We start from the raw sequence: 12,150 nt of genomic DNA on the forward strand, positions 1-12,150 counted from the left end.
TCATGGGAGCAGGAACCTGTCGTTGAGCAGCAACAAGGGAGAGTTCTTGAATGAGAAGCTTCTCGAGGAGGTCATCAAAAAGAATGGGAGTGTCCCTTGGATTGACGCCATCAATGACAGCTCTATAACCATCGTCGAGGCCACGCAAGACATGGTCAGTCATGTCTTCAACGGAGACAGGAGAGCCGAGTGAGGCAAAGAGATCTGCAGTTTGCTTCAGAGAATGCATGTAGGTGGTGATGGACTGGGTACCTTTGGACGCCGTGTGGAGACACTCCTTTAACTGCTTGAGGTGGCTACGAGATGCCTTGGCATAGGTGCGCTGGAGAAGAGTCTAGAGATCGTGTGATGTCGTTGTTTGAGACACCAGGGATGCCACTTCAGGGGAGAGAGTGGTGAGGAGAGCACCGTATATAAGACGGTCCTGTCGACGCCAGGTTTGATAAGCAGGATTTGGAGTTGGGGGTACACCGGTGGTGGAGATCGTCATCGATGACGCAAGAAAGGATCCATCTGGATATTTGAGAAGATAATAGCCATCAAGAAGAGCTTCAACTTGAAGTTTCCAAGTGAGGTAATTTGAGGGTAGAAGCTTGGTGACACTGCTAAGGGTGATGCAAGTGAATGGTTTTGATGGCTCATGAGGGTTGCTAATAGATGAAGAGTTGTTGTTGGCCATGGGAGGCAAAAAGAAAGGAAGGAGCGACGTCCTGTGTTGAGGAAAAAAAAAACAAAGAAACGAAGAGGATCGTTTTAGGCTGATACCATATAGAAAGTNTTTGAAATGAATTGATTTGATCATTGGATTACAATAGTATAAATATACAAATTGATAACCCAATTTGAAAGAGTTAAAAGGAAATAAACTATACCAATTTAATATCAATTATTGTAATATCAATTATAATAATTGATATTGTAATATCAATTATAATAATTGATATTTTAATATCAATTATTATAATATCAATCATTGATATCAATCATAATAATTGATATTTTAATATCAATTATTATAATATCAATCATTGATATCAATCATGATAATTGATATTTTAATATCAATTATTATAATATCAATCATAATAAATGATATTTAACACTGACAATTAAATTAAATAAAGGGAAAGTAAATATACAAAAATTAGCTAATAAAGACTAATTATTACAATTTAAAACTAATTATTGTAATTTATACACTGTGAGTGGAAATTTCACCAAAAAGTGAATATATCAATAATATTGTTATCTAAAAATAGAAAAAATATAAAATTTATTTAATTAAAAAAATATATGAAATTATATGAGGTAAGAACATGTTATCATTGCAGGAAACAAGTTCAATAATAATAACTTCTAAAAATGAAAATATTATATATATGTGTACAAACTTTCATCAAAGTAAAAAATAATTTATATTTCTAAAGGAGTAGTGTTTTAAACGTCACAACAATGACATTTAACATAATAAAAACAATATAACTATGGAATGAGTGTGTTATAGAGGTTAAATATGGCATTTCTCTACAAATCATCTCAAATCCGCTCATATGCACAAGGATGGGAAAAAGTATATATCCTACAAATCATTGTTTTTACTTGCTCGCAAATATGCACAATCGAACATAGAAATTCATTCAAATCTACACCTATGGCAAATCTTCGCAAACGAACACACACTAAGTGAAGGAGAGGAGAAAAATTGATTATAGCAAGAGAAGACATCTCAGAGACGACAACATATGGAGAGCTAACAATGTGGGAAGGTCATGGCATCTATGCAATGTGGAGAGAACATGAAGAGAAAAGAAGAACAACGTAAACGAGAGGAACAAAGATGAACTGAGAAAGAGAGAACGTGTGAATCAAATTAGGAAAATGAAGAAAACTTGAAGAGAGAAAGAGATTAAGGATTCAGATTCTATGACAAGTGGTTTACTAGTTGTCATAATAAGTTTTGAACTTTATTACGAAAGTACTACCGCTTCTGACCTATTATGCAAGGTGGTGAACTAATCGTCATAATAAGACCTACTATGACAGACCTTCCTAGACCTGCAGTAATACATTTTGAATATAATCTCAATTTTACCAGTACGCCCACCTATTATGATAAGTATTCCAAAGTATATCGTAATAACTCTTACTTTTATTATAAAAATACCACTTATCAGCTTATTATGGCACATAGATTTTACAAGTCATAATAAATTATCATAGAACCCCTTTTTTTCACTAGTGATTTGAGAGAAACCTAGAGCTAATGTGTGAGACGAGAGAACTCATTAAAAGAGGTAAAACAGTCAATAAAGTAAAGATGAGTTCTTTGGTATAGAAGATGAGTATGAAAAAAAGGTGAAAAAACTCTTGAGTGAAAAGAGAAAAAGGGAAAAAAAAGAGAAGGAAGAAATAAGTAAAAGGTATAAAGAGAAAAAGATAAAAGAAAGGAATGAGTAAGAAAATAAAGAAAAAGAAAGAGTTGAAAGGAAAAACTATCTTGATTCATTAGAAGAAAAACTTAAGATTCTTAATAAAAAAACAAGAGAGCTCACGAGGAAATAAGAAAAAGTAAGATTATGAGTCTCTGAAAAAAGGAGTACAAAAACTCCAACATTAAACACACACTTTGAGGAAGATAGTAGGAGTGTCAATCAAATATGGAAGATGAAACTACTAATTTGTCTATCCCCATTATCTTCCTGTATACATAAATGACTATTCTCTCATGATCACTTTAATAGAATGAGCAAATGTAAGCTATTGTTTGAATAAGTGTTTATACATTTAGTTACTATTCTTGTTCTACATACCTGGTTCATCATGTAGACTTATCAAAGTCGAGTAATAGAATCACCCTTTTTGATCGTTTAGTAAATAAGGGGGAGAAAACGATATAATCCAAAAAGTCCAACATGAATAGAATAAGATAACACAGAATCAAGGGGAGTCTCCAGAATTTTAGAAGCTCTCATGCATAACACTATACACATTCATGTTAATGTACCATGTTTATGTGTTTAAATATCAGTCTTTTGCATATATTATATGCTCTAATTATTTATCATGCTTTAATTATTTATAACAATTGTTATGAAAACTAACTCGCATGCATGTAAGACAACATATTTAAACAACTAAAAACTTTAGTTTTATAAATGCACTTCTATGTAGATTGAAAAATCATTTTGTTTAGATATGTATTTGTTAAACATAAAAAAAGGGAAGATTGTTAAGACAATATTATCTATAAGACTGAACTTCTAAATGTTCTCATATGTTTTAAAGTTTAACAAAAAAACATTAAACAAAGATATGAAAATGTTATCATTAGAATAACAATACAACTAAAATATAAGTGGCTTGTGAAAATATAAACACCTTAAGGAAAGCCTTAGTAAAAACACTGGGTATGAACAGACGCATTACTAAATGATTTCCCCAATTAATGTGTCAATAAGAATCTTGCTTAATGCAACGAATGTTATACCTCGTTAGGTGATGGTCAAAGAAACTCTCAATATATCTTGATAGATAAAAGCGTCAAACTATGTTTTCGAAAATAACACTAAAAGTCTCAAATGATATTCCAAAAACTCGTGTTGGAAGATACTTATTACACGCATTCTTGAATAAAATAGAGAAAAACTTAAAGAAGCATTTACACAGGCTATACGGTACCATGTGCCACTTCATCCAACAATGAAGTCTTCATCAACTGCTTGGTATCTTAGTGAAAAGCTTAAACGGTCAAATCTTACCTGGACGATAGAAAACTTTGTTATTCTGAACATGCATTAAATGTCATTAAAAGCTCAACGTTTAAAAACAACAAAAGTAATAAGAGAAATGACGTATCTATTACATGCATATCTATTCTACTTTGTGTAGATTGCCTATTACATGCATCAACCTGCTCCATCCTATACAAATTAGAAGTGGACAATAGAAACAAAGAAGACATTCACAAAATGTTCTCCTCATCAAAACTCGTGCCAGAAAAATGGCGTTTCCTACTTTTGTCAAAGTACTAAAAAAACAAGTTTGTTTTGACAAGTTGACTTTAACTAACAACTGCTACATATAATAAGACTAAGAAGACTCAAAGATCAAAGCAAAGCTTTATCTAACGGATATCTTTTGAGAAATCTTTAATTAGAAGATCACTAAAACAAATAATCAAGAGAATAACATATAGAAAGAAACCAGGAATGAGTGAACTTCAACTAGACAGTGTATCGAAAAGATACCGAGAGTGTCTAAGGATATCAGGAGTGGTAAAGAATATTACGCAACCAGGAATGAGTGAAACTTGCTACTAGTCAGAGTAACGGTGGTTACTTGGAGTGACTAGGGATACCAAGAGTGGTGAGAATACTCAATTGTAATCTTGTTGAAGATTATAGTGGAACTCTTAAAGGTGTTAGAGGAGACTGAACATAGTTCGGTGGAGTGAATCAGTATAAAAACAATTGTGTGTTTATTGTTTTATTCTTTTTAAACGTTTTTCTTACAAATCAAATAGTTGCACATTACTTTAACCGCCATGAAATCTCTTGTCACAAAAAGCCTTTTATTAAGAGCTAGTTTTATCAAAGCGCTACAACAAACATATTTAAATTATTGAAAAGTATTTTTGCTAAAATAACTTTTAGTTTGAACTAAATTTTAAGATGGAGCATTTAACAACTTACGTAAACTTTTCAATCATCGAAAAATTGTTAAATTATCTCCTTCGCAAGAAGTTTTCCTATAACATTATTCAACCCTCTTCTAGTATTTTTCCAAGTACTTCATTTCTAACAAAGCCTATTCCACGTATCAGGTTATTAGAAAGAAAGAAAAATAAAAATAAATAAACATTTTATGCGTACACTTGAATTAAGCATAAGACCATTAGCCTAGAATAAAGTGCTCTAACCATCAAAGCTTTATAATTCTTTATTTTAATGTACCCAAAGTACTTCCAAACACATTCTCATAACTTGGCTATTTTTTCCAGGGTCTTGTCTCGACTACAACTTGGTCAAAGGGTTAGTTACAATTGCAACAACTATTCCCTATGTGCTAAATTAAACTTTCAAGCTTGAGAGAATTATGTACATATTTGGCCTAACTATTGACTTAAGATGATTACATAATATTCCAATGTATATTTATTGGCATAAATATTCATTTCTGTAGTATATGTGATCAAATTTTAATAGTTTGATTATGTCATGATTTTCCTTAATACCATACCATATATTTATAGAATATTTTGGGATATTAGATAAAATATCACTTTATTATGATTGTTATATTAATTTTCATATAAACGATAAATTTTTATTTTATTAATACTATTTTATATCAATTTTGATATTATCTCTTTTTATTATGAGTTTTAAGCTCAAAATCCTATCAATATAATTTTTTTTAGGTTTAATAGCCAATTTTGTCCCCAGTTTCGTTGACAAATCTCGATTTAGTCTCTCATTTTAAAAGTGTTTGAAATAGGTCATCACTTTCAAAATTTTGATTCAAATTAGTCCCTTCCATTAAATATAATCAAACGGCGTTAATGGAATGATGATCAAGCACAATGCAATGGTAACATGTCATTTTTTATTTAGGACATTTTGATTTGTGCAAAATAAGGTTATGAATTGTAGGGTTTTTTTAATCCTAATAAATCTTAACCTTTCTTCTGATGTTGATTACCTTTTATGAATTTCTTATGTAATCAATTTCATAAATGCTTCATAAATTCTCTTTCAGTGATTTTAATTAAGGAAATCTAGACTCTCTTTTTTTAATTAAGAATCCATTCATGTTTATGCAATTTTAATTATTCAAAAAACCATAAATTAAGAACCCTAATTAAAATCGGAAAGGAAAAATTCCCAATTTGAAACCCTAAGCTTATGAACCCTAAAATTGGGAATGATTCATGGCCTTCTGGAGTCGCACCTCTGTTTTGCAAAACTCACTCCATCTCCTTCTGTGTTCTTCACCACGCTTATGGCCTTTCACTACAAGAAAAATCGTTGTTACATACGGCTAAAATCCGTATATAACCTCCAAAATCCGTATATAAAGTGGTGTTATATACGGATTACATACAGCCAAAAATCCGTATATAATAAGGGTGTAGGTAAGGTTATATACGGATATATCCGTATATAAATTACATAGGGATAATCCGTATATAAACTACATACGGATAATCCGTATATAAACTACATACGGATAATTTGTATATAAACTACATACGGATAATCCGTATATAAATTACATACGGATAATTTGTATATAAATTACATACGGATAATCCGTATATAAATTACATACGGATAATTCGTATATAATATCCGTATATAATTTATATACGGAAAAATCCGTATATAATATCTGTATATAATTTTCCGTATGTAACTTTATAACTTATATAAAAAAAAATTATACCACATTTAAATGTTTATAACAGAAAATATGATTGTTTATTTTGAAACAAGGACAATTAAATAGTACAAGGAGAAGTTTAGAGAATGATAACAACAAACTAGTAATAAAAAATGTAATATAATATATCTATTTAAGAAATACAAGATACTTCTAAGATGATATATCATAATAGAAGTCCAAATGGATATAAGGAACATAAAAAGTAACCAGAAAAATGAGTAGAAGTTTAAGTTTTAACTTTATGTATATGCTCATCGCAACTATAGGAAAGAGTTCACCTTTCCTTACTTTTCTTCTACTTCAACACTGAAGACTCTGAATGAGATGACTGCAATTCAAAGATCTCCAAAGATATATATAGAAATGGAGGGGCAAAAACAAATCTAACTATATGCCATTGACACGTTTCATGCAGTATCGGGTTAGGAGTATGAGATACAAAATTTGTCCATCATTTGGGTATGGATATGTTAATACAAATTTTTAAAATATGTACATAAAAAAGATAGAATTAGCTAATTGGAGTCCAAAACAAAATTTCCATGAATTCCAACAATGCATTCATATACACCCTCAACTGCAATATTAGAGATGGATAACATGCCACGTGGGAAGAAAGGAACAGAGAAATTGTGAAAGATTGGCACTTGGCTGGCATACTTTCCAATTCCTATTTGATCAAACAACACAATCCTGAAAAATAAAGAAAAGGAATCATGGACAGATCAAAGAATCTTAAATCTAAAGATTTATGGTTTTAAGGAGGGAAAATAAGTAATTAACAATGACAATGAAGTTAACCTACATCATGCGATAGAGAGAAGAACATTCATTGAGCTGATTTACCCTCTCGTCATCCTCATCCACGTGAATGCCTTGCGCGGTGCCAATCGTTTTGCTTCGCTTTGGTTCTCCAGCAATTGCTCCATTTTAACAGTTGCGCGACGCGAGTTCAATTTGAAGGTTTCCTCGAAGTTCCCTCCAGAGCGAGAAAGGAAACACTACAACCCTAGGGTTTAGGGTTTGTTCGGTGGAAATCCTAAAAGGAGTAAGAACTCGATTCTGGATCGATTAAACACTTGAAAAGAGAGATTGAATCGATTAATCGGTGTAAAACAAAGATTGAACGGTGGAAATGAAGGTTTAAGCGGTGGAAAGCAAAAATAATCGGTGAGAAAAGCTTTTAAACGGTTGAAATTGAAGGAAAAGGAAATATGATGGAGAAAACCCTAGGTTGATGAAGATGTTCGGAGAAAAGGCGAAAAACATGAAGGAAGAAGATGAATCTGTAATGAAAATGAAACTTACGAAGAAGAAAGACGAGCTTCGACAATGGAGGAACTCTTGAGCGAAGACTTTGACACTACCATTCCAGTCGTGTCCACGTCAGTCTGAGAATACGAGTTAGGATTCGAGGTCTCCAGTCCCCTCAACCTTGTAGTGGAGCACGGGTTGGAGGCTAGGGTTCGAGGGGAGGGTAATGCGGAAAAGGCATTGGCAATGTTGGTTAAGGTTTTAATGGAGGCTACAGAAGGGCTGAAAAACAATGGCTCGATGAGAGGCAAGAACAAGAGCTCGAGAGGGAAGAAGAGGGGCTCGATGGCTCAATTATAGGGAAGAATAAGAGGGGGAAGCTCGAGAGGGGGAAGAAGAGGGGCTTGATGAAAAATTTCGATGAGGAGAAATTTTGATTCCTGAATCTATCTCTTTAGGTTTTGTATTAGGTTTAATTTTTTATTTATTTTTTATTATTTATTGTAAAATCCTTACGTAACATTGGTAGATAAGGGAGAACCCACTTATATACCAATTTTTTATATGGATTTATCTTTAGTAAAGCTTCTGCCAGAAGACTCCATCATTACATACAGATTTTACATACGAAAAATTCGTATATAAATTTTTTTCTTATTATATATGGAAAAATCTGTATGTAACTCATCCTATATAAAATTTGTATGTAATGGAACTTTTATCTACGGATCAGAATTCGTATATAATAATCTGTATGTAAATGATATTTTTCTTGTAGTGTTTGCATTTTGTTTTCTATTTCGATGGTTTTCTTCTTCTCCATTCGCGTCGTGGTGGTTTGGGTTTTCAAGTTGGTCTGTTTCGTCTTCGATGGGGTTCTTGTGCAGCAATGGTTGTCAGAGTTGCGATAGTTTCCTCTGGTGAAGATGCGACTCCTTCTTCGATTGGCAACGTCTTTCAATGCCAACGCAGAAACAACGTTGGTCTTCGCTCGTGAATGACAGCGGCTCAGACGCTTCTGCGAGATCTGGTGCTTAACACCTGTTGGGTTGCTCGAGACAACAGGAGTCGCGTTGCGTAATGATGGCGCTACGTTACAGTGGTCCTCGCTCTCGCGATGGCAGAGGCACAATCAGTGGTAGTGTGTTCACTGGTTTCGTCTTGGGTCGTTAAACACTTCCTCAAGCAACTCCGGAAGAGGGAACACCTCTTCGCCAACCACAAACCACCACACTACTGCCAACAGAAAACACTCAAATCGAAACCTAAAACAACAACAACATAAACGAAAAGAAGATAAACAAGAAGAGCAATTGTATTGTGTTTGCATTGGAGGTGAACAACTTTATGTAAGATGGGTGAAGAACTATGCCATAATCTCACAGAAATGAAAAATCCCTAAAATCAATTTTTCCCCAATTTCAAATACCCAATCTTTAATATCCAGCTCAACTCTAACTTCGTAACACGTTACCACGCTTATAATTTAAAAACAACACGTCATCACTGCATTATGCCAAATCATCACTCCATTAACGTCGTTTAGTTATATTTAACGAAAAAAATTAATTTGAATCAAAATTTTGAAAATAATAATCTATTTCAAACATTTAAAGGAGAGACTAAATTGAGATTTGTCAACGAAACTAAAAACAAAATTGACTATTAAAACTTTTTTTTTACATGAGTAAAGTATGTGTATTTCACTCGAAAATCTCCTACTTCTTTGAACTTCAAAAAGTCACATTCTTACTTAGTGAACCCTCACATAAATATTCACAGTTAGAATTGCGATAAGAACAACAATTAATAAATCTGCAACGCAAAGCTATATTGGTAGAAACACCCAACAACATTCACTATTTTAAGTATTTTTAAATTGTCTCTAATATTGAAATTTTATGTATTTAAATCGAAAATCAAGTATAAATAACAATTCATAATTATTATTTGTTTTAAATTTAAATAAACTAAAATATTTAGTTTCTACATAAAGGACGTCTCAACGACAACATTACTTCATTTTCTCCCTTAAATGATCGTTTTTATCGAATTATTATGAATTTATATTGAAAATATAAAACTAGTATTAATAAAAACAAATCTTGATAGTTTTATGTTTAATAAAGTAAAATATTAAAATTTTACGTAAAACAATATTTTTCATTTTCTCTTCCCCAGAAAGAGGATACACAACAAAAATATCAGATATAAAATATTAAAATTTTACGTAAAAGCCGTTACAATGGAGAATTTTTCATTTTATCTTCCCCAGAAAGAGGATACACAACAAAAATATCAGATAAATATAAATAAACCAAAAAGAATTTCCAAAATATAAAATATAATAAAATACAGATAATTATAACGTTCGTCCACCGAAATTGTTGACAGCAACAATCCAAACAAACTCAAATGCCCCCAAAAAATACACGTGGCAATAATAACAAATCCGTATCATTTAAAATGAATAACCCGGTTCGTTTTACGGTTTCACTTTTTCATGTTTAGCGAACCGCACATCCGTGACGCGAGAACCCGATCCGCGACCGGTGCAAATCGAACTCAAACAAGTACCCTTGCTGCATCAAATTCCCAATCACAGAAAATCCAGAACCCGGTCGAACTGCCTGAACCGCGAGACACTTTACTCCATCCACCGGCTCAATAAAATAATTCCCCGCCGGCGGCGCCAGCACCGATTTTCCGGCGAGGAAGAATCTCAGCTTCGGCAGCCTCGGCCTTGTGATGCCGGAGACGTTAACACAAAGGTCGAACCCGAGCGCGGCGGCTCCCTCCGCCGCAGGAAGCCTCACGCGCCGCCGGAACGCGGCTAAAACCTGCCTATAAGCTGGCTCCGCTAGGAAAGAAAGCGTGGTGCCGGAGTCCAAGACGGTGCCTCCGTTTCCGTTATCATCGATCCCCCAAACGGAAGGTTTTATCGGTAACCTAATGCCATCGACGGAGACACTCTGGATGATGATGTAATAAAACGAGGGAGACAGAGGGTTAGTGACAAAAGGCGTGTAACTGAACAGCTTCCGCGAAATGACGTCGTTTGAGGAGGCGCCGATTGTAAGGTAGCTTTTTGGAGCCGGGGATAGGGTGTAGTCGAGAAGACAGTAAGAGAAGGTGTTGCCAAATTTGCGGCCAAGTTGGGAGGTAAACGAAATGGGCCCGCGGCCCAGTCCCATTACGCCCTGCGCGCCGTTGAAGCTGGAGCCTGTTACACTGGGGCCAGAGGTTTTAAACCCGCACCCGAATGCCAGGTTTTTAATTTTACCTTGTTTGTTGGAGCTGGTGTTGAACGTCGTCGTTTCCTTGGAGAAGAAGCCCGTTGTTGTGGACCCATCCGCGTAGGAATATTCGTAGCGGCAGGGTGTGTGGAGTTTAGTGCGGTTGTTACAGTGTGTGGATGTGGGGTGAGGAACGAATCGACACGGCGAGTCGTAGCAGTGGTAGGAGGAGAAGCTTCTGGAATGTCGGGGCAGGAATGCGGATCCGGGTCGCCTGGTGGAGCAGTTACGACAGGCGGAGCATTTAACCCAGACAAGGTCGCTGCCGGTGTCGACTACCAGGAGGAGGCGCTGCGGCGGGGATCCGATGCGGAGGTCCGCAAAGTACTGCCCGGAGCCCATGGCGGCGCCGGAGGTGAGCGGGGATTGAGGCGAAGTACGGAGGCCGGAGATGCGGTGGAGGTCGGCGGCGAGGATGTTGGAGACGTTGAAGAGTGTTGTTCGAGGGACTAACGGTAGCTTGAGGTACTCGGTTGACGAATGTGTAAGGGTGAGAATGGTGAAGAAGAAGACGAAGAAGAGGAAAGAGTGGACTGAAGGATACATCGTTGAATGAGAGAGAGAGAGAGAGAGAAAGGAGAGAGAGATATAATGGTGAGTGCAGAAGAATGAAAATAAAAGAGAAATGAAATCAGAAGACGGTCGATGCTACGCGATTTTGGGTTCGAGGATATACGTAGATATACTTTCATACGTACGTATTTCCTCACAATTTAATTTTTCTTTACGTATCTTTACTTTTACTTACATATTTAGAAATGTATTTTGAAAAATATGTTTAACGGAAACTTTTCTTGTGATGAATAGTGTAAATTACAAATGTAGACCGTATAATGATGTCGCCAGATCAACATTATAAGTTATGTAATGATATTTTACTGTCTGTTTAATATTTGTGCGTTTAATATAAATGTGGACCATGTAATTTGTGTTTTGTGTGTTTAATTACCCAGTTCATGTATATCAGAAAAGTAAAAAATAATAAATAATATAAAAAACAAAAAGTTAGAAAATCTATAAAAACTTAGAAACATGAAAATTTAAAATTATCTTATAATATGTGTTTTATAATGGTTATGAACATAAAAATTTGATATATGGTTGCAATTAAAAATGAAATTTTAAGTTTAAATCAATTCTTGTAAAATTTGATTTG

The 12,150-nt window shown here is 34.4% G+C and overlaps 1 protein-coding gene across 1 annotated transcript; it reads right to left on the reverse strand.

The window, feature by feature from the left end:
- Window positions 1–10,007: 10,007 nt before the first annotated feature.
- LOC106776889 (aspartyl protease family protein 2) lies at window positions 10,008–11,813 on the reverse strand. The gene has a single exon (XM_014664359.2). It carries the CDS (start codon window positions 11,538–11,540, stop codon window positions 10,206–10,208), a length of 1,335 nt encoding a protein of 444 aa, XP_014519845.1. The 5' UTR covers window positions 11,541–11,813; the 3' UTR covers window positions 10,008–10,205.
- Window positions 11,814–12,150: the final 337 nt, after the last annotated feature.

This window comes from Vigna radiata, chromosome 11 (genome assembly GCF_000741045.1).
Source record: "Vigna radiata var. radiata cultivar VC1973A chromosome 11, Vradiata_ver6, whole genome shotgun sequence".
Lineage (NCBI taxonomy): Eukaryota > Viridiplantae > Streptophyta > Magnoliopsida > Fabales > Fabaceae > Vigna > Vigna radiata.

Coding starts and splice junctions, on each gene's coding strand:
- LOC106776889 (XM_014664359.2), bottom strand. CDS start 11,540: ATGTATCCTTCAGTCCACTCTTTCCTCTTCTTCGTCTTCTTCTTCACC.